General features: G+C 43.8%; 1 protein-coding gene across 2 annotated transcripts in view; it reads left to right on the top strand.

Annotated features, from left to right (window-relative positions):
• Positions 1 to 23,212, top strand: part of LOC122816397 (nodal modulator 1-like) — an 877,949-nt gene that overhangs the window by 327,543 nt on the left and 527,194 nt on the right. For both annotated transcript variants that reach the window (XM_044089153.1, XM_044089155.1), the window contains exon 16: positions 18,398 to 18,485. In XM_044089153.1, the coding sequence (XP_043945088.1) occupies positions 18,398 to 18,485 (88 nt within the window). The remainder of the gene's footprint in view (positions 1 to 18,397; positions 18,486 to 23,212) is intronic.

Below are 23,212 nucleotides of genomic sequence, written 5' to 3'. Positions count from 1 at the left end.
CATCTAAAATAACAAATTCTGCTTCCTGTGATGAGGTGTTGGACTTTGGTGAGGAATCCTTAGCTTACTCCTCACAAATCTACTCTCCTTTGGACTTTGGGTCCGATGAAGAGGATTCATTGTCCCCTGGCTTTCCCTTTGAGGCATTATCTTTTGGGGATACAGTGGTTCATATAATGGAACACACTAAATAGGTTTGTTCACAAGTATCTGAAGTTCAGACGAGGTATTATGAACTTTTGTAAATGGATTCACCCAGACCATCTGGGCTCCCTCCAATCCTTGCTATCTTATTGAGCACATTTACAACAGCGTCTTAGGCTCCTGACATTCAGCCTCCGCCCCCTAAAAATCCAGTTTGATTTTAGAAAATTCTTGATGATCATAAGTATTTGTATAAAAGCCTATCATCGTATCCCATTTCTGATTTCCATGTCCACAGATAAGCCATCCAAATTGCTTTTCCTCTTCCACGTTTCTGCCTTCTGACAGGGACAGCTGTGCTATAGAGAGGTATGGAGGGAAAGTATGTACTTCTGCTACCATGGCTTTTAGGGCCATTAAGTATCAGACCCACATGGCTAGATGTGTGTCCTGGCTCCTCTGTCTCAGCTGGTTGTGGGGGGGGGGTCTGACTTGCCTGACTCAGACAGTAAAACTTCTGCCTGCTCCCTCTACTGAGTTATGCCTCTCAGGAGGTCTACCATTCCATTAAATGCGGCCGATGCCTCCTCTAGGTCACCTGCATCTAGTTCTGTCATGAGAAGATATTCCTGCCTGTGTCAGCAGGATTTACTTGAAGACATTAAGACCAAACGTTTAGATTCTTCCTCAAATAACCAAATGTTTTGGCACTCATGTTGTAGAATTGTTTACAACCTTGCAGGATAAGGGCAAAGTTATACAATACGCAAACATTTTTTCTCCTGTACCTAGGTTCCAAAGGAACTATCCTTCAAAATATTTTATTTATAGACAACCTAGACAATCTGCTAGAGGTAAGAGGGTTTCTAAGTAGACTTTCCTAGATAAACCCACTCGGAGTTTGAGAGGTCAGAACCCCTCTTACATGATAAATCTGCCTCAGTGTGGCATACAGCCTGCCCTTCCCCTTAGCCAGGTTACTCTCTCCCTCAGGCTAGCTCTTTCCTTCCCCTTTTTGGCAGCAGGTACCACAGACAACTGCGTTCTCTCCATCATCCATCACAGTTGCTTCAAGGCTTGGAAGTCGCTTCTCCTCATTTTCTGGTCTGTCTCAACCTCCCCCTTGCCAGCTTCATTTTCCTTTGGTGCTTTGGGATCTGGTGGAACAGGGAACCATAAAACCCACTCCCTTATCCCAACAGGGAGCTGTTTTTTAATCCAGAGTGTTTCGGGTTTCCAGGAAGGGAGGAGTCATGGATGCCCATTCTAGATCTGTCTTACCTCATCATTTTTCTCTAGGTTCCTTCCTTTAGGATGTTGTCTCTTCAGACTTATTTCCCTGTTTTGATTCCCCTTGCTTTTCTAGTCCCCTTTGATTTGAAGGCACCTACCTTCATATTCCTATTCACCCTCTTCAGAAAGTGTTTATATTTCTCTGTGTCGTTCTCTCATCATCACATCTCCAAGGGTATTTACCAAATGCCTGGCCCCAGAGGTAGCTTTCAGACTTCAAGAAATCCATATTTTCCCTTATCTGGATGATGATCTGATTCAAGCCCCTGCTCAGCAACTCATGCCTCAGAATCTACACTTACAATCAACCATCACTTGGTTCTTCAGATGGTTTACATCTCTTCAGAGCACAGTCTAATGGCAGAATCTCTGAGCAGGTCCGGCACACATCTTCACACATGGATGGTTCACACAGAGGCGTTTCTGGACATTATTCATCGGTGGGGTACCCCTGAAGTAGATATTTCTGCCCTGCCTCTAAATGGACAACTTCCTCTGTTCTGTTCCGGAGTTTCTTGTTTTGTGGCTTGGAAGGTGGATATCATGTCTTCCTCTTGGAAGGGGATGTTTCTGTATGCCTATTCACCACTTCCTCTATTCTCCAGGGTCTTGCACAAATCATATGGACACACGGACACATCCACAATATTGCTGGTGATACCCTTTTGGCTCACTCAGCACTGGTTCCCCCTTCTCTTTCATCTGGCTAGGGGCAATTATCATGATTTGCCTTAGAGGGTGGATTTTCTCACACAAAATAAGGGGTCTCTTACTCACCATAACTTGCCCACACTTTACTGACACTTAGGGTGATAGGGTTTTGATTCCTTTCAGGCACCACTTTTCTGAGGACATGCTTTCAGGTCTTGCAGGAGTCAAGGAAACCCATTACTAGAAAATCCTATATGGCTAAATGGAAGTGATGTTCTACTTGGTGTCTCAAGCATGACCAGGTCCCTTTTTTGGGGGGGGGGTTCTATGGTCCTTATTTGTGTGAATTACTTTATACTGGTTTGGCATATTCTGTTAAAACTCATTTGTCAGCCATTTCTGCCTGTCTGCCTTTGAGTCCACTGTTGGCTTCTAGTTTTGAAGTCAAACAAATCCTAGAAGGTGCCCTTCATATCAGGCCTCCAAGAAAGCCTATTCCTCCTCTTTGGGACCTTGATTTTATTCTTGAAAAATTACTGCGTCCCGTTTTGAGCCTGGCTTTTCTTCCCTGCTGCAGCATTGTACTTGAAAGACTGTATCATTGGTGCCTTTTAACTCTGCCAACAGTTTCTGAACTTCCAAGTCCTCATGGCAGTTCCTTCTTTTTTAGTTGTTCACAAGGGCAAGGGTGTCTCTTTGTACTACTCCTTCTTTTAAGCCCAGGGTGGTTAATGATTTGTTCTGGAGTCAGTCTTCCCTCACTTTTTCTTTCCCCAAATTCTGCCAGTGAGAAGGTACTACACAACTTGGATTTGCATGGACGGCTCAGTTATTACTCAGATAAGACAAAAGGCATCCGAAAATCTGAGCAAGTTTGTTCCTTACTTGTCAGGAAATTGGGATTCAGTGTTCTCTTGCTCAGTCTAGTTTCAACCTGTTGGTTATTGGATCTGATAGTGGCTGAGTCCTTCATACTTAGAACTCTCCAGGCTGTGCCTCCATTTCCCACATCCCCTACTCCTCACCCTACTCCCCAGGTCTGGCTTGCTGCTATTCCCGTCAGCCACTCGATCCAGCTCCACTTCACCTTATCCTTTTGGAAAGTGTATTGTACTGCTTTTTTGGTCTTCTGTTTTGCTATCCCTTACCCTTTATTTAGTTTTACCTTAGGAAGCATTATGTGTGATAGGTAGTTGTACAGGGTTTTTTTCTTTAGGAAGGCTTCTCACCTTTTGTTATCATCTTTGTAGTAGTGTGTTTATGTTCTCATCTTGTTTAGTTACTGGCTTGGGGGTTTAGTATAGTTATAGTAGCATAATTGTAAGTATTCTGTTTTTGCGGGTTTTTGACTTGGTGTGTTTTGCTAATGGGGAAAGGTTTTAAGAAATGCATTGCCTGTGGGTGCAAGTTGCCGTTGCAGGATGCACATGATCATTGTGTTCATTGTTTGGCATATCACACCTGGACTCTGCATGTTCTATTTGTGAGGGTTTTGGGTTTAGGCCAATTAACAAGCATCCGGCCAAGTTGGCCTTTCACCAGCTTCTTCTGCCTCTACCACAACCTCAGAGGTTGGGTCTGATGAGCTTTGATCTGTGGACTCCATATTGTCCAAGGGGATCAGAAAAGTTCCTCCTGTGCTTCCGTCCCAGGTCGTTTTTCCATGGGCGCACCGGACCCAAAGTCTCACGAGTTTCGTGTCCCCTTGTTGCCTCGCAGCCGAGCAGTAAGGCTGTCACTGGCTCTGAGCTTGCCCAGCCTCTTCCTTCAGGTAGGATAGCTTCCTCTTTTTCTGCATCTACCATGCTTGAACTGTCACCAGATTAGTCTCCTTCACCACCCTGGATGTTCATCGTGCATACAGCTGCAGTCATTACAGATGGGTTATCCTGCCGTCAGGCGGGTCCTCGGTCGGCCGAATTCCAAAGTCTAGGTCCGGTGCCTGTTGTCGTCGCTTCTTCCCTGACGTCAGTGCGGCAGTGGTATAAGAGAGGCAGCCGATGCCATTTTCTTCAGTCTTTCTTGCCGCACGGTGCCCGAAGCAGAAGCAGTTCGCAAGTGCCGGTCGGCCAGCTCCTGAGATTTACGAAAGTATTTCAGCCGAAGTCTTCTTTAAAGCTAAGTACCCCGTTGGGGAAACTTTTCTTGCCTCAGACCGATGTCAGACAAAGTTAATAACTGCATTTCTTGTGGGAAGCAAATACCGCATAAGGATTTCCATTCTTTCTGTGTACCTTGTTTAGGCCCAGACCACGACGTCTCGGCCTGCCGTTTTTGTGCTAGATTCAACAAGCGCACTATTAAGCGCCGGGCGGAGTTCGCCCTTCATTATTTTGGCAAAAAATTTAATTATATCATGTCGTCGGATACACCGACACCAGTTTTAAGCAAAAGATGCAAAGACAAGGACCGACATCCGAGGTCTGCACCGTGTACTGAGACCATGCTTAGGCCAACTACCGGTTCTCAGTGAGGCGCCTATGCAGTCCCTGACTACCGATGAAACTATTCTACCGGTGACTTCAGTACCCGAGGTCGCAGGCTCCTCGGTCTCCATTCCCACTGCAGATACCGACGCCACTCTTGGCGGGGAAACTGAAAAATAGTGAGGCCTGCCACTTCTGAAGGCGTCTTCAGGCCTTCCACCTTCTCTATTAAATCCTTCACTAAATCTAAAGCTGCCATGAAAACTAAAAAAACAGGGTCCTCAGACCTCCTCTCAAGGCCCCATGCCTAAAAAGCAGATGCTTAAAATGGCTTAGGATTTGATAACTCTCATCAGGGGTTCTAACCCCCCACTGACAAAAGGCCCAGATTGGAGGAAGACTACCCTTCCTCAGACCAGGCTTCTATTACCTCAGACCATTCTGAGGATCAGGATTATGCCTATTCCCCTGTTGAAGACTCTGATGCTGAGGAGTCTATCCCCTCGGTCTCCCCCCTGAGGACTACTCTTTTGGGGAAACCCTGCATACATTGAGGGAGCACTTCCACTGGGAAGGCCAAGATTACTCAGATTCCAAGAAAAGGCTCAGGGAATTCCTACTGCTCTCCCAGCATAGGCCCCCTGGCTATCCCTCCTGTTTTAGATATTTTGGATGATGTGTACGCAGAAGCCAGTCTTAATCCAGATTCTTTACCTCCAGCCCCTGTTAAACCAGACAGGTATTACCGGGTTCCTGACTCTCACCAGTTCCTTTATAAAAGCCATACTGCTGACCCAGAAACAATTTCACAGGGTCCCAAGGGAATAAAGGCCTCTACTGCTAAAAACCCTTTACCTTCAGAGAGAGATTCAGAGCATTAGAAAGGTGGGGGAAAAAGGTGTATGCATCTGCCACTTTAACCATGAGGGCATTAAACTGTCAATTTCATATGTTAAAGTACCAACAGTTTTTGTTATCTCAGATGAAAAGCAAAATGACATAAACAGAACAACCAGATTTGAAAGAGTTGCAGGATTTGTTGCATGGAGCAGAGCAAGTGGGTAAACATACCTTGCAGTGTGGTTTTGATGCTTTAGAGGCCTCATGTAGAGCTGCTATCACGGGGTCTGTTATACGTAGACATGCTTGGCTCAAAGAGCAAACCTTACCAGGTCATGTTAAAGCAAAGTTATTAGATGCACCACTTCAAAAAGATGCATTGTTTGGTGTTAAAGCTGAGGAGGTACTAAAGAAAATGGAGGAAAAAGCGAAATCTATGCAGACAGTGAAAGATTTCTAGCAGGTACAACTTCCACGCTTCAGCAGAAACTGGCTTTCAAAGAATTGGTCCTTTCCAGCCACGGACAGACCTCAAAGGGGCAGTTACAGACGCCCAAGAATATTACAGAGCTAGACAGTGGCAAGCACCAGCCCCAAGAGGTGGAGAAGATAGATCACAGTCATTTAGAAAACAGACAAAATGACTTCCCCCTATGCCTGCCAAACAAAGCTTTAATGGCAGCACCTTTGGGCGGAAAACTGGCATTATTTTCAAAAAACTGGCACATTGTGACAAAAGACAAATGGATTCTGGACATTATAGACAGAGGCTACAGGTTCCACTTTCACACCCTTCCAAAAATGAGAGGCTTGCCAAACCTGCCACAAAATCAAAGGGCAGAGGCACAAAGACAAATTTCCTCTCTCATGGATATGAAAGCGATTCAAGAGGTACCTGCAAAAGAGCAAGGTCAAGGTTTTTATTCCAGACTATTCCTGGTACCAAGGAAAGACAAAGATTGGGGACCCATCTTAGACCTATCCATCCTAAACACATATCTACAGGTGTCAAAATTCAAGATGCTTACTTTACAGCAGCTTCTTCCCATGCTGGGCAAGGAGTCTTGGCTGGTAACATTGGACCTCAAGGAGGCATACCTGCATGTCCCTATCAGACAAGATTGCAGAAGATACCTCAGATTTCTTGCAGGTTCAACCCATTACCAATTCTCTGCATTGCCCTTTGGCTTATCTACTGCGCCCAGAGTGTTTACGAAATGCCTGGCATCAGTAATTGCCTTCTGCAGACAACAAGGAATACAAATCTACCCATATCTGGACGACTGCCTGATCCAAGCGGACAGCAAGGACATTCTGCTGCAGCATCTGACGTTTGTAATAAAACTGTTAAGCTACCTGGGATACACAGTGAACAAAAATAAATCAAAACTAATACCTTCTCAACCGATAATTTTCCTGGGTGCCAGCTTAAATACAACCACCCAGATGGCCTACCTGACGCCAGACAAACCAGGGCAACTGTCTCAATACTTCAACAAAATGGCAACTTTCACCAGACTAACTGCAAGGAAAGTCCTGCAGGCTCTGGGATTCATGGCATCTTGCATCCTACTAATACCATGTGCAAAGCTGCATATGAGGAAACTACAATGGTACCTAAAACACTTATGGTCACAACACAGCCACAGCTTGGAAACAATTATACCACTCATTCCATGCCTTCAAAATGAATTTTTGTGGTGGGCTCAAGCATGCCAAAGAAACTCAGGTCTCCCTTTCTGTGTACCTCAAGCAACTCAAATCATCACAACGGACGCCTCAGACTATGCCTGGGGAGCACACATGGCAGATCAATGCATTCAGGGAAAATGGTCCCAAAAAGAGAAGCACCTACACATCAACCAAAAGGAGATGCTGGCCGTGCAAAATGCTCTTATGACCTTCAGAGACCTACTGCATCCAGGACAGCTATTGATAAGGACAGACAACACCACAGTCATGTGGTACATAAACAAACAGGGGGGAACTCATTCATACCCCCTGTGCAGGCAAGCCATGACCCTATGGAACACAGCACTGCAATTACAAATTCAACTACAGGCACAATTCCTGCCAGGGAAGGAAAACACACTGGCAGACAACTTAAGCAGAAATATGACAGACCCACACGAATGGAAGTTGCATCCTCAAGTCTTCTCAAAGATAACTCAAGCATGGGGACAGCCAGACATAGATCTATTTGCTACCCACAGAAATTACCAGTTGGAAAAATTTTGTTCAAGGACCTATCATCCACAGGCCTGGAAAGTGGATGCACTCTTTCAATTGGACAACATTGACAGTCTATGCCTTCCCGCCTCTTCCTCTACTGACCAAAGTTCTATTAAAAGCCAGAGCAGAGAGGCCACAAATGATTCTCATTGCTTCAGACTGGCCACGACAACACTGGTATCCTCTCCTAAAGAGCCTGCCACACTCCCCACCATGGATCCTCCCTCTAGTCCCTCTTCTGTTGTCCCAGCACAACTACAAAACCCTTCACAGCCAGCTCAAAACCCTAAATCTAGCTGCATGGAGAATTCCTTAATTTCCCAACAGACTCTCCTCTCCAAGGAGGTGCAGGATGTCATCTTGGAGGCCAGAAGACCCTCTACTAGAAAAGCCTGCTCCGCCAAATGGAAACAATTTTGTTCCTGGAATCAAGAAAAGGGCCAGACTCCTTGGGTAATAAATGTACCTAAAATTTTCCAGTACCTAGCTGAGATGTTAAACAGTGGTCTTTCCTTCTCCTCCATCAAGATCCACGCTTCAGCCATTTCTGCACAATAAAATACAGATCCTCCTTTATTCTCACATCCTCTATTAAGGCAGTTCCTCAGAGGGGCAAAAAATATAAAACCCCCCCGGAAACCACCAGTCCCAGCCTGGGACCTCAACTTCATATTGGAAAAGCTGACCCTGCCTCCCTTTGAGCGATTTCTTCAACAGAGCTACAATACTTGTCATGGAAAACAGCCTTCCTTCTGGCTATTACCTCAGCACGCAGGGTTTCGGAACTACAGGCTCTCATGGCTTTGCAACCATTCATCATTTTCCATCAGGACAGAGTTTCCTTACGACCCAACCCTACCTTCATGCCAAAGGTAGTATCCAGTGTAGCTTTGAATCAGACTATTCATTTACCTACCTTTTATCCAAATCCACAGAACAAAGGGGAGAGACTACTACATTCCTTGGACATTCACAGACAACGTTGTTATTACTTGACAGAACAAAGCCATTCAGGAAATCTGAGCAGCTCTTTGTGTCCTATGCTACAGGTGCTCAAGGAAAGGCTATTTCCAAACAGACAATTTCAAAATGGATAGCCCACTGCATACGTTTTTGTTGTTCATTTCATGGAAAATCTGTGCCTGTATACATCAGATCCCACTCCACCAGGGCTACAGCTACCTCTGCAGCTTTCCTCAGGGGGGTCCCTACCAAGGACATTTTGGAAGCAGCTACTTGGAGTTCAGTGCACACTTTCTCCAAGCACTACCACCTTCCACTATACTCAAAATCTAGAGTGGGCTTTGCCACAGCAGTCCTGAAGGGCATCCTCGCCCCTCCTAGTTCCACTTAGTGCCTGCCACCCTTCCTTAGCTTTGGGATTCTACCCATCTGTAATGACTGCAGCTGTATGCACGATGAACATAGTACAGATGTTCATCGTGCATTACAGCTGCAGTAGTTACATATGGGTTTTCAGCCGGCAGGCGGTCCTCTCGGCCGAATTCCAAAGTCTTGGTCCGGCGTCGGTTGTTGTCGCGTACTCTTCTGACATCAGGAAGGCTAGAGTATAAAAGACACAGCCGACGCCATCTTCTTCAGTCTTTTTGCGGTGCCGAAGCAGAAGCAGTTCGCAAGTGCCGGTCGGCCAGCTCCTGAATTACGAAAAAATTTTGGAACCGAAGTCTTCATTAAAGCTAAGTACCCCGTTGGGGAATCTTTTCTTGCCTCAGACCGATGTCAGAATGGAAAACACACTGGCAGACACTCTGAGCAGACATATGACAGACCCTCACGAATGGAAACTACATCCACAGGTATTCATGCAGATTGTTCAAGCGTGGGGAAGGCCAGACAGACCTATTTGCCTCCCACAAAAATCATCAATTAAAAAAGTTTTGCTCAAGGACCTCACACCCAAGGGCTTGGAAAGTGGACGCCCTCTCATTCACATGGACAACACGGTCAGTTTATGCATTCCCACCACTACCTCTGCTGCCCAAGGTGCTTTTGAAAGCAAGAACAGACAAGCCAAGGATGATACTGATTGCTCCAGATTGGCCGAGACAACATTGGTATCCACTGTTGAGGAGCTTAACACACACTCCTCCGTGGCCCCTGCCTCTAACACCTCTACTGCTGACGCAGAACAACTTCAAAACTCTTCACAGTCAGCTGAAAACTCTCAGTCTAGCTGCATGGAAAATTCCTTAACTTCACATCAGGCACTACTCTCCAAAGAAGTGCAGGATGTCATTTTGGAGGCTAGAAGACCATCTACAAGAAAAGCTTACTCCGCAAAATGGAAGCGGTTTTGCTGTTGGAATGAAGAACGAGGACAGGATCCTAGAAAATTAAACCTGCCTCAGATTTTACAGTACCTGACTGATCTTTTGAGCAAGGGGCTTTCCTTTTCCTCAATCAAGATACATGCCTCAGCAATATCTGCAGAATTCAATATGGACCCTCCTTTATTCTCACACCCACTACTACGACAGTTCCTCAGAGGGGCTAAGAACATAAGGCCTCCAAGGAAACAACCAGTACCAGCTTGGGACCTTAACTATGTACTGGAAAATTGACATTGCCTCCCTTTGAACCAGCTGCTTCAGCAGAATTACAATATTTATCCTGGAAAACAGCTTTTCTCCTGGCCATCACTTCAGCTCGTAGGGTATCTGAGTTACAGGCTCTCATGGCGGTGCAGCCATTCCTCATATTCCATCAGGACAGGGTTTCCCTGCGTACTAACCCTTCCTTTATGCCTAAAGTAGTATCTAGGGTAGCCCTAAACCAGGCCATTCACCTTCCTACCTTCTACTCCAATCCTCAAAACAAAGGGGAGAGGCTGCTTCATTCTTTAGATATCCATAGGCAGCTACGTTACTACTTGGACAGAACCAAGCCATTCAGAAAATCAGATCAACTCTTAGTTTCCTATGCTGTGGGGGGTCAAGGGAAACCTATAACTAAACAGACCATTTCCAAGTGGATTGGTCATTGCATACGCTTTTGTTATTCCTATCCTGGAAAGCTCGTGCCTACTGGTATCAGATCACACTCCACTAGGGCCACAGCCACCTCTACAGCCTTCCTCAGAGGAGTGCCTACTAAAGATATCTTGGAGGCAGCCACTTGGAGTTCTGTACATACCTTCACAAAACATTACAATCTGCCTTTATACTCCAGAACCAGAGCAGGCTTTGCCACTGCAGTTTTGCAGGGCATCCTAGCTCAACCCAGTTCCATATAGTACCTACCACCCTAGACATAGCTTTGGGATTCTACCCATATGTAACTACTGCAGCTGTAATGCACGATGAACATAGTACAGTTTTGTACCTACCATAAATGTAGATGTTCGAGGGCTATTACAGCTGCAGTACAGGTTTCCCACCCTCCTTCCCCTCTTGGTAACACCTTGGGGTTTGAATAACTATTCATACCTGCTGACTGGGTTATCCTGCTATGTTTTATTTGCTTACTTTTGTGTATTCCACTAATTTATGTATTGCCTTCCTTTTGGGGGCACCTGACATCTGGGGCAAGAAAGACTGAAGAAGATGGCGTCGGCTGTGTCTTTTATACTCTAGCCTTCCTGACGTCAGAAGAGTACGCGACAACAACCGACGCCGGACCAAGACTTTGGAATTCGGCCGACCGAGGGACCGCCTGCCGGCTGAAAACCCATATGTAACTACTGCAGCTGTAATAGCCCTCGAACATCTACATTTATGGTAGGTACAAAACTGTACTTTTTGTACCTACCATAAATGTAGATGTTCGAGTGCTCATACAGCTGCAGTCCAGGTTACCCTCTCTCCATCCCCTCTTAGGACAGGCCTTATGACAAACACCTTTATCATACAACCTGTTTGGGGTATTCTTTTATGGTGTATTTGCTTGCAACTACTGTTTTTGATTGATCTACAGTGCATGTTTGCATAATTTTATGTTTTGCCTTCCTTCTGGGGGCACCTGACATCTGGGGCAAGAAAAACTGAAGAAAATGGCGTCGGCTGCCTCTCTTATACCCCTGCTGCACTGACGTCAGGGAAGAAGCAACGACAACCGACGCCGGACCTAGACTTTGGAATTCGGCCGACCGAGGACCCGCCTGATGGCAGGATAACCCATCTGTAATGACTGCAGCTGTATGAGCACTCGAACATCTACATTTATGGTAGGTACAAAACTGTACTTTCCAAGTCTCCCCAGCTCTGATCTGGCAGATGGCTTTGTCCTCTTTGAAATTATCCTCCTGGCCCCAATCGGTGGCTTCATCCATCAGTCATTGAAGCAGGTGGGCAGTAGTAAAGCTTTTTACTTGGAATAGCTAATGAGATCCTTTCTGCAGACTCTGAGGCATTTGGGCCTTATCCCTTTCGTTCTAGTTCCTGGACCTTCAGCTCTATCTGGCTTCCTCCCTTGGCCTCTCAGATTCAAGATCTTCAGGCCTGGCTGTCTTCCCACTATCAGGGTTGGATCTGACAGCTCGTCCATCTTTGGCTCTGACTCGCTCCTTGGTCTTATTGACTGACTATGTCTTGGCTCTCTGGACTTGAACCAGGGTTTTTGGGTTGAGGGTCAGTGGTTCCTGCTTTGGGTTAATTTCTCCCGTTTGGATCTTCGGCTTTTTACAGCTGTGCTCCAGTTGCAACACTGGGGCTAGGTGTAGCTCCTTTGAGCTTGGGTGTGTCACTTGTACCTTCGGATACTGGGACCCTCATTTCCCAGAAGCCAGCTAATGCTTTGACCTTCGACATTGTAGAAGGGACGTTGTCCTCTAAGGAGATGGTTTGGGTTTCTCCAGTTGGTGTCCCATCCCCTTTCTCATCGGGGCCTGCGACTAGTCGTCAGTCTCCTCCTCGATGGTCTACAATGATGCTTCCTGCTTCTTCCCCCCTCTCCTCCAGTATCTCTCTGGAGAGGTAGGTTTTGGGGAAGAGGAGGTATAAGAAGAAACGCACCAACTCCCCAGCGGAGTCTCTCTGAGGATACTGACCTCAAAGGAGGAGAGAGATCCCCTAAATCTCCACTGGATGACTCTTCATTTGACAATCTCTTGGAGATGCTTTTCCAACTCATTGGCTGGAAGACTGAAGCCCCCTCTCTGGAAGAGTCAGTATTTTTGGAGGCCTTTGGCATGGATCCATCCACGCCTTGGATGGTTCACCCTTAGGACATGTTCATAGACCTGGTATCTTGGAGGGTGTGGAAGGAACCTGACACAGTGGATCCCATTCCAAGAAGCCTGATAAGATTGCACCCCATCAAGGACGGTCTGTTAGTGTTATTGTGGTGGCAATTGCCACCAAAAGGGGATTTCTGAAGAGAGCTCTTCAGTCTATCCTTGAATATGGAGTCTCAGGCTTTGGACCGTTTCGGGAAGCGGTCCTGTACTTCAGCTACATTTGCGTTAAGGACACTTAATTACATTATCCCACTTGACCAGGCTCTAGTGTAACCTGGTGTTTAAAGTGTCGATGGTCATTAAGATGCAGCAGTCTCCTGAGATTCAGAAGACACTGGACTCTCAGTTGTCCACCCTTCTGTCCATCACCATTGTCTCCATGAGGTTCATTTCTAATGTAGCCAGTTGAGCATCCTGAGTGGCTGGTTCTGGCATTGCCATGCGATGCCACACTTGGATGCAATTATAAGTTTTTTGTGGAGTACTTCAAGGCATCCTTCATTATCACCCCGTTTGGCGCTTTCTTGTTCAGAACAAAAATTAAATATACTCTTATGAGGAACAAACAAGTAGGGAAGACACTGTGCACTGTAGGAGTACATTTTGTCACCCCTCAACAAAGCTTTTCAAGGAATCAGAAGGTCGACAAACACCTCTCTTTTTTAGAAAGTCTCTGCAGTCTTCTCAAGATGCTCCTTCAGAGGTTTACCCACTGAGGCTTAGGAGGAGGATGATAATGAATTCCGCCTGCAGGGCAGGAACAGTCCACAAACGTCAGAGTTTTAATGGGGCTTTTTCCAGTAGGTCATTTCAGTGACCCTCCAGAGTTACCAGACTGTCCTACTGTGGAGGCAGTCAGGGGTCACTTGGCTGTTCATCCAGAAGCTTGGGAGGCAATCCCCTTGGACACGTGGATGTTGAGTCCTATACAGAGGCTATTCTTTTACTTTTTAGAGGTTCCAAAGTTTCATTTCCTACTTCTAGATGTTTCACACCGTTAGAGACTGCAGGCAGTAGTAGATTCACAAGCTACTCACCAAGCAGGTCATCTAAGAAACCCCACCAGATCAGCGAGGATCCAAGATTTATTATTTTGGTATCAAAGAACAAGGACCTCAGGCCCTTTCTGGATTTAAGCAAACTGAATCCCTTTCATGAACCAGACCAAATTCCGGATGGTTATGGTGCAGTCTATTTTACCTCTGCTGAGGAAGGACAATTGGATGTGCTTGATAGACCTCAAGGATGCCTACTGTCATATAACGATAGATGCTCAAAGAGGTTTTTGTACTTCCAGCTTGGTGGCCAGTCACTACCAGTTCAGATCCCTGCTGTTTGATCTCACCACAGCCTGACTGATATTCCCCAAGTGCATGGCAGTGGTGGCAGCTTTGCTTCGTCTTAAAGGATTCTAGGTCTTCCCTTACGTAGATGATTGGTTCCATACTGCCCCCACAAGAGAATTATCGATCACAGACAGGGATACTTTACTTTAACCATAATGCTTAAGTGGTTGCATAGATAATTTCCTAAAGTCGCACCTACAAGCCTGTTCAGGTGTTAGAGTTAATGGGTTGCCACTTGGATACAGTTAGTCAAATTGCCAGGCTGCAGAGTGACCAGCCTTTGTCCTCAGGCCTTGCCGGTGCTTGCACTGTCGAAACCTCCAGTGCATGAGAGTTGTGGCTCAGAATTTTCGTGGTAGTGCACTCTGTTGCAGCTGTTTGCCTCCCCGTATAACACCAACTGCAGCAGCTACTATGTCTTATTTCTTCTTCTGGGACAATCACCCAGGATGGTGTTATGTTTACTTGGCCCCTGGGACTGCTGTACACTTATCCCCCATTCTCCATGATTGCAAAATTTTTTTCAGAAGGCAGCCAGATGCAAAGCAACTGTGATCCTCATAGCACCTTTCTGGCTTCGTCAGGTGAAATTACCCTTCCTTTGTCCTTCAGAAGTAATCCCATGAGATACTGGATCCTATGCTGGATGTAATTTCTCATCCAGCTGGTCTGGATATACCCCCGGTCTTCAGTCCATCGAGTTAACTGCATGGTTTCTTCAGTTCCCTTGATGGCCAAAAATCCCAAACTTTCACATGCTGTAGTTCAATTTTGTCTTCATCTCAGAAATGTTCAACTGGAAAAGTGTATTCCATTTAGTGGAGACGTTTTTGTGACTTTGGTGGAATTTCGTGGACTCTGTCCCCTTTTGGCTACTTTAGAATCTGTTTTAGGTTTTCTTGCTGAGTTGTTTGTCAGGTTCTAGTTTTTTCAGCTGTGAACTTGCATTTGACAGCCATGTCTAATTTCCACCTTGGCAAGGACAGTGTTCCTCTGGCTTCCCTCAAGTTTTTCAAGACTTTCTCAAAGGTACTTTATTGTTGTGCTCCCATTTAGGGATCCACTGCCTTTCTGGGATTTGCTGTTTGTTTTGCAGATGCTCTTTGTGAACCTTGAGCTTTTTCCAACTTGAAATGCTTGTCTTGGAAGACCTTGTTTTTGGTGGCTGTTACTTTGGCTAGGAACGTTTCAGTCTTGGAAGACCTTGTTTTTGGTGGCTGTTACTTTGGCTAGGAACGTTTCAGTCTTGGAAGACCTTGTTTTTGGTGGCTGTTACTTTGGCTAGGAACGTTTCAGTCTTGGAAGACCTTGTTTTTGGTGGCTGTTACTTTGGCTAGGAACGTTTCAGTCTTGGAAGACCTTGTTTTTGGTGGCTGTTACTTTGGCTAGGAACGTTTGAGTCTTGGAAGACCTTGTTTTTGGTGGCTGTTACTTTGGCTAGGAACGTTTCAGTCTTGGAAGACCTTGTTTTTGGTGGCTGTTACTTTGGCTAGGAACGTTTCAGTCTTGGAAGACCTTGTTTTTGGCGGCTGTTACTTTGGCTAGGAACGTTTCAGTCTTGGAAGACCTTGTTTTTGGCTGTTACTTTGGCTAGGAACGTTTGAGTCTTGGAAGACCTTGTTTTTGGTGGCTGTTACTTTGGCTAGGAACGTTTCTGTCTTGGAAGACCTTGTTTTTGGCGGCTGTTACTTTGGCTAGGAACGTTTCAGTCTTGGAAGACCTTGTTTTTGGCGGCTGTTACTTTGGCTAGGAACGTTTCAGTCTTGGAAGACCTTGTTTTTGGTGGCTGTTACTTTGGCTAGGAACGTTTGAGTCTTGGAAGACCTTGTTTTTGGTGGCTGTTACTTTGGCTAGGAACGTTTCAGAGTTAGTCTCTTGATTCTTCTCCTCCTTACTTGGCCTCCCCAAAAACCACACAAGCCATTCCTTTGTGCCTAAAGTGCCTTCAGAGAGTAATCTTACCAATTTTGTATATCTCCCTGCGTTTTTCCTTCAATTTCTTTAAAAAAGGTAAATAATTTCTGCATTGTTTGAATGTGCAAAGGCAATTGAGGTTTTATTTGGACCCTAGCAAGGCCCTTAGAAAATCCAGTCAGATATTTGTTTCCTTTTCAAAATCCAGACTGGGCTCACCTGAGTCTAAAGTGACTTTATCCAAGTGGTTTTCAGACTGGATTTTGCTGGTATATTCATTGAAAGGAAATCCCCATCCACGCAAACCTAAGAGTCATTCTACAAGGGCTCTAGCGACTTCTTCAGTCTTCTAGAGACTCAGTGGATGAAGTTTGTGCAGCTGCGACTTGGATGGGTCATCACACTTCTTTGTTTCGCATTATAAGCTGGATATTTAGTTTAGATCCAGGGCTCCCTTTTTTGCTCCACTGTGTTGCGGAATATTCTTCCATTGCTCCTCCAAGGAATTTTTTCATGGCTGGGGACCCTGTCCCACATTTTGAAGCCAGACTGAGCAGACAGAATTGTATACGAAAGTTATATACTTACTATAATAATAAATCTGTATTGTCTGTTTCCATCTGATTCAACCCCCCACTCCTTCCCCCTTGGCTTGTTATGGCAAATTCCTTATCTGAGATGTTTGGACAATGAGGGTTGTTCATTCCTTATTCTTGGAGTCCTGCATCCTTTTTGATTAGGAAAGTTTATTGTAGGTTGGAGATGGCTTGCATGAGGCAAAGTCAGTGTGAGGAGTAGGGGATTGTGGGTAAAAGAGGTTGAGCCTGGCAAGTTTGAAGTTTGAGGGATTGGCCTGTGTCTGATCTGAATTAGATCAGATCTGATAACTCACAGGTTAAACCAGACTGAGATGAACAACACAGATCTAGCATTATGGTAAGTCCATAACTTTTGCTGTGTCAGTGTCTAAACAAACCATCCCCTCTTGGATCTCTAAGCCATTTCTTTTTTGTTGTTCTTTTCATGGCAAACAGCTTGCCTGTTTTGTTCATTCTCATTTTACTAGGGCAGTAACCTCTTGTGGAGCTTTTTCTGGATTCTAGATCCATCTTGTAAGCTGCTACTTGGTCTCCTGTCAACACTTTTACATAGCATTACAAGTCTGATGTTATTCAAGGGCCAGTGCAGGATTGGCCAGGGCTGTCCTTCATGGATTTGTGAAGGATTCTTCTCTGCCTTCCTACTCCCATACTTTTCAGCAGCTTTTGTAGTTTCTCAAGTATAATGAATACTGCAGCAGTGAATAAGAAAGGACATAGTACCGTTGTGTAAGATCTTACCATAACAGAAGTTGTCCTCCAACTCAGTGCTGCAGTATTCAATCCCTATTGCCCCCTTTTATTTTCTGTTGCCCTTCTGCTGGCAGAGGGGTTTCTACTTTTGTTCTTGTATCTTTTTGTTTCCTTTCCTGGATGGGCATGTTATTGTTTCTCTGGGGTTGCACTGATTCTCCTGGGGCACTTCAGTGAGGATTAGGTGACCATATGTCACATGCATACCTTACACTTTGCGTTTAGGACATACTTCTGATGTATGATGCTGGGAAGGTGTAGAGGCTTTGTTATGCTGGACGTTAGGCTGTTCTCTACAGGATATGCAAAGTATAAAGCGTACTGTGATAATGAGAAGTAGGACATCTGCTGTTACAGTAAGATCTTACTTGTTCCCACTTGAAACACATTGATAGGAAGGGACATGATGTTGGTGCACATAATCATGTGTAGTCTGTCATATTTACTGCACCATAATTTCTTATTGTAAAAGTAAATTATTGCTCTGAGATCAGTGGACTTTTGAATTTATAATCACTAGGAAGATGATTGGGTTTGAAGAGCTGTAGGAGGGTCCTAATTTGTCACTTGGAGGCCATTAGCGTGTATGGTTCTTTCTTTGAGAGTCTTGTTGCAATCCCGCTGCCATTTGTCATAGAAACATGGAGAATGAAACTGGAAAAGGTGGCTGAGATGACGTAATGTTGTTTGGAAGTAACTCACTTGCTATGATTTATTGTTATAGTAGCCTCTCCTTGAAGGTCCAGTGTTATAGTAAATATGTTTAACCACAAGCTGTGCAGTCAGTATGAATAGCTTTTTGCCTGATATATTCCAACACCTTTACATACAGAGTTTCTTGATAAACAGCATTTGTTTCCTCCCTGTTCTTGGAAAAAAAGTTGGTGAGGAATATGAAATTACAATGCACATCAGATCATCTTGACAGTATTTTGAGTGTAGTGCTGCCTTGGAATTGCATACCATTATTTCAATAGTAGTTGATATTTTCTTTGTTCCTTTTAGGAGTTTTACCAGGATGGGAATGGTCCTGAAAATGTTGGTGTTTATAACTTGTCAAAGGGAGTAAATCGGTTCTGCCTGTCAAAGCCAGGTACTTTGTAACCACTTCCTGACTACTGTATAGACTCCATGAATAGTAAATAATGCATTTTCTTATTTTATGACCATTTAACCATTTCAGCTGTGTTAAAACAATACTGTTTCTTGTGTAATCAGCTTAATCTCTTGTTGTATACCTTAACATTTAGGACATTTTATTTATTTATTTTTATTTTGTTTAAGTAAAGTAGACTAGACTGAAAAGGTCCTTTTTCAAATACAGCCTTGTTACAAAGTGAAAAGTGTTGGTTGCAACAGTAAGGAATCAGATGTGTAGATATATTTTGGCACAAAAGTATAATTTAATTGTACTGCATGCTTAAAGCAGCATTGCAAATTGTTTCTTCTAGCAACTGGTGCAGAAGGTTAAGGATGTGAGCTGTATTTTCTGTGGTACAGGGTTTGATTCCCTCAGGCCTCATTTGCCTACAATTTGACTTTGAGCAGCTTAAACATTGCTTCTCTGTCGCCCATGAAAATGGACCGTGTCCAGTGGGTCTACATGGTTAACGAATGGGTATTTATTAATAATAATATTATTTGTAGCCCTGAAATGACTAGTGGTACACAGCCAGAAAACTATAAGGACTTTGATATTCAATATTAATAGATAAAATGTTCGCAGTGTTTTTAACATGTTATGTATGGTGGGAATTTGGTAAATCCCTTACAACTAAAAATTTGGTAAATCCCTTACAACCAGTGAAAGCCATTGCTGTGGGTGCTTCATTATTCTTAAGTAATGTTAATAACTGGTTCCTTTTGATTTGAAAGTGCTCTCAGACGTTTGTCTGCTTGTTGCTTTACCACAGCTGGTTTATGTAGTGTCCATACATGATGTACTTTTTTCAGGCTAATGTTTTTGTGTATCTCTTAGCAAAAAATATACTATTTGTTATGCAGCAGTGTACCTGGTCATACATATATATATATATATATATATATATATATATTTTTACTTTATTCTGAATTTTATTATTCTTAATGCACTCTTGTTTAATATAAGGTTCAAGTCTCAAAAACATGATTGAATCTGATCCTCAGATCTGACTTGGCTGCATATTCCAGACTTCAGTACTAGCTCTTGAGCGCCTTCTTCTACCCATAATGTAGCATTCCATCACCATTACCTCATTTCTTATTTGCTGCCATCAGGAACCAGGCGCAGGTTCCTCTCTCAAGCTTGTAATAGTGTTATTTCATGAGGTTAATTTAACCATCTTTTAACTTCTAAACTAATCTTAAACGTTTGCTACCTCCCTCTTCGTTATTTTCGCAGGTCATTAGGAGCTTTTAACTAATATTTCTGATATTTTCTCTCTCCTGCTATTCTGCTGAATAGTAAACCTTTTGTACCATCTCTGGTAGTTATTTTCTCTCTGCTTACCCTTTTTCCTACCATTGCTGGTAGTTATTTTCCCTCTGCTTACCCTTTTCCTACCATTGCTGGTAGTTATTTTCCCTCTGCTTACCCTTTTTCCTACCATTGCTGGTAGTTATTTTCCCTCTGCTTACCTTTTTCCTACCATTGCTGGTAGTTATTTTCCCTCTGCTTACCTTTTTCCTACCATTGCTGGTAGTTATTTTGCCTCTGCTTACCCTTTTCCTACCATTGCTGGTAGTTATTTTCCCTCTGCTTACCCTTTTTCCTACCATCTCTGGTAGTTATTTTCCCTCTGCTTACCCTTTTCCTACCATTGCTGGTAGTTATTTTCCCTCTGCTTACCCTTTTCCTACCATTGCTGGTAGTTATTTTCCCTCTGCTTACCCTTTTCCTACCATTGCTGGTAGTTATTTTCCCTCTTCTTACCCTTTTCCTACCATTGCTGGTAGTTATTTTCCCTCTGCTTACCCTTTTCCTACCATTGCTGGTAGTTATTTTCCCTCTGCTTACCTTTTTCCTACCATTGCTGGTAGTTATTTTCCCTCTGCTTACCCTTTTCCTACCATTGCTGGTAGTTATTTTCCCTCTGCTTACACTTTTCCTACCATTGCTGGTAGATGTCCTTCAAGGATGCATCTGCAGTCCTTACAAATGGGTTGTCCTGTCGTCAGGCAGCCCTTCGCCGGTCGGCCATTCCAAAGTCTGGGGGGCCTCGTTTGGTCAGTGACTTCTTCCCGGCGCCATCTCTGCTGGTCTCATCAGCCGACGCCATTTTCCCTGAAAACTCTGCAACTGACTGCCTGGAACATTACATAACAACTAACCCAGATTTATCCCAAAGGGTTAAAGACATTATCCTTGACCTTCAACAAGAAGGAACTATGCAGGAAAATGGAAAAGGTTTGTCATTTGGAGTACTGAAAGAGGGAAAGATGTGTCAAAGGTAGATATTGCCAACATCCTGGAGTATTTGGCAGAGCTTCTCCATACAGGCCTGTCCTATTCCTCCATCAAGATACATGCATCAGCTATTTCTGCAGAATACAGCTTCGATCCCCCTGTCTTCTCACATCCTCTACTCAGGCAGTTCCTGAGAGGAATTAAGAATGTAAAACCTCCTAGGAAACCACCATTACCAGCATGGGACTTGAACTTTGTGCTAGAAAAATTGACACTCCCTCCATTCGAACCAGCAGCAACAGCAGATCTTCAACACCTATCCTATTACCCTTTTTCCTACCATTGCTGGTAGTTATTTTCCCTCTGCTTACCCTTTTTCCTACCATTGCTGGTAGTTATTTTCTTGCCTTTGCTTATTTAAAAAAAAAAAAAAAAAACTCCTTTTAGTTTTCACTACTATCCCCCCACCCCTTTTTTCTTGTTAGCCATGTCAGATAAACCTACTGGATTTAAGAAATGCACTTTTTGGTGGCACAAAATCCCTAATCTGGATGCCCACAAAGAGTGCGTGCACTGTGTTGTAGCCAGGCATTTGGACACCATGTTCAATATCCTCTATGTTTAATCCAAGGGCATTGGCAGATAGGCAAAGCAAATTGAGTTTGAAGGGCTTACCCCTAGCTATATCTTCTTCTGGGGCTTAAACCCCCAGCAAATCGAGCAAGTTCACTTTGTTGGAGCATAAGAAATGCTCGTAATTGAAGTCCCCGAGGTCTTTGTTGGAGCCACCAAGTAATACAAGGAAAACTTTGGATCTGACATTACCAGATCTGAAGACCCGACCCTCGGATCTGAAAGCTTCGGTTCGTATCATTATTCTCCGTCCACTACACCCTCAGATCCTAGGTCTTCTGATTTCAAGCCAGGTACTTCTCACAGGAATCTTACTCCCAAATTAGTTATAAAATCTGTATTGCCATCTAGCCTTCTCCATTGTTTCAGACTCCAGAGAAACACTCCAGGCCACCATCCACAACTTCCTCTAGGTCCTCCAGAAGTCTGCAAGTAATTAATCATGAGAGATCTGAACATTGTCTTCTGGGTGAAATTTACAAAGCTTTTTCATGTGTTTGCAAAGTTACTCTACAGCTTTTATTACCAACTGCTTTTACTTGGATAGTAGTTGTCTGCTGTTGCAAACTGTTAATCGTGGGAGGACTGAGCAAAGTCTGTTAAGCAAATATGGTTTAATTAATACTTAAAGGTACACTAGCAAGTAGTTCAATGAAAAGTAACGTTTGAAGCTTTGAGAAGTGAATAAGTTATATAAGTAGTTTCCTTCCGGACAGCCTTAGTACTTAACGTTTAAAGCTTTGAGAAGTGAATAAGTTACATAAGTTGTTTCCTTCCTGACAGTCTTAGTACTTTAATGCGGTTAATGTAACTGTGAACAGTTTAGTTTATTCATTTAAAGGTAGCCACTGCACTTTTTCTTAGGGCTAAAAGTTAATGTTTACTGAAAACCTGCACGTTGCTTTCCACATCGTGGAAGGGAATAGAGATAAGAACAGATAATAATTAGTGTAAGTGGGGGATACAGGCTCTAAACTACGCTTTAGCACGGGTGCCCTTAATTTTTGGAACAGGTGGTGCTTGTAGATGCAGCTGTCAGTTTAGGGCATTTGTTCCTCTCTGGAGATGTAGACTTTTTTTTGAAAATGTACATGGTTTTGTGTAAACGAAAATGGGAAGGTCATTCTGAAAATCCGTTTAGTTTTTTGTTTGTGTTTTCATTGAAGAAAAAATATTGAAAAAAGTGTGATTGGTTTAAATGGAGATGAGAAGCAGTAGTTATGTAAGAGATCAGCCTGCCAAACATTAGCTTGTGCATGTAAGTTACAATATGGAGATGTGCATGCAGCTTGTAATAGGTGGGAGTAATAGCTTTCTGTCATTATGGCTATTGAGCTTATCATAGAATGTTAACAGCCTTACAGATGTAGAGAAAATGCAGACAGCATTGAATTATAGTAAGAAATGCAGGCCACAAACAGCAATGTTGCAGGAGATGCATTTGGATAGAAATGAACTTGAGACTATGACAAAGAAAGGATTTCATGGTTTACATTCGGTAGAATATCTGGGTCAAAAGGAAGAAGAGTAATAATAGAGTGACCCCAGTAGTCACAGAAGGGAAGAAGGGGCAAAAGTGGTACTTTTGTGGTAGTAAGGTGCTATTGCCAAGGGAGGAGGATTACACTGACCTGTGCTTATATTCCTCCTAAAACTACTGTCTCTTAGCTTAAGAGAATATTGAAATACCAAGGTTTCAGCATTATTATTGATGGGTGGGGACTGGAACCTGATTTGCAGTAATGAGGAAATGTATTAGATGGTCTTTGAAGGGAAAATAGAACTACAGAGGGTAGACTTCT

Source organism: Protopterus annectens, chromosome 12.part0 (assembly GCF_019279795.1).
Source record: "Protopterus annectens isolate FY-2018-M chromosome 12.part0, PAN1.0, whole genome shotgun sequence".
NCBI lineage: Eukaryota > Metazoa > Chordata > Ceratodontiformes > Protopteridae > Protopterus > Protopterus annectens.
The sequence above is the reverse complement of the archived record's forward strand: the minus strand, read 5'-3'. Positions and strand labels throughout refer to the sequence as shown.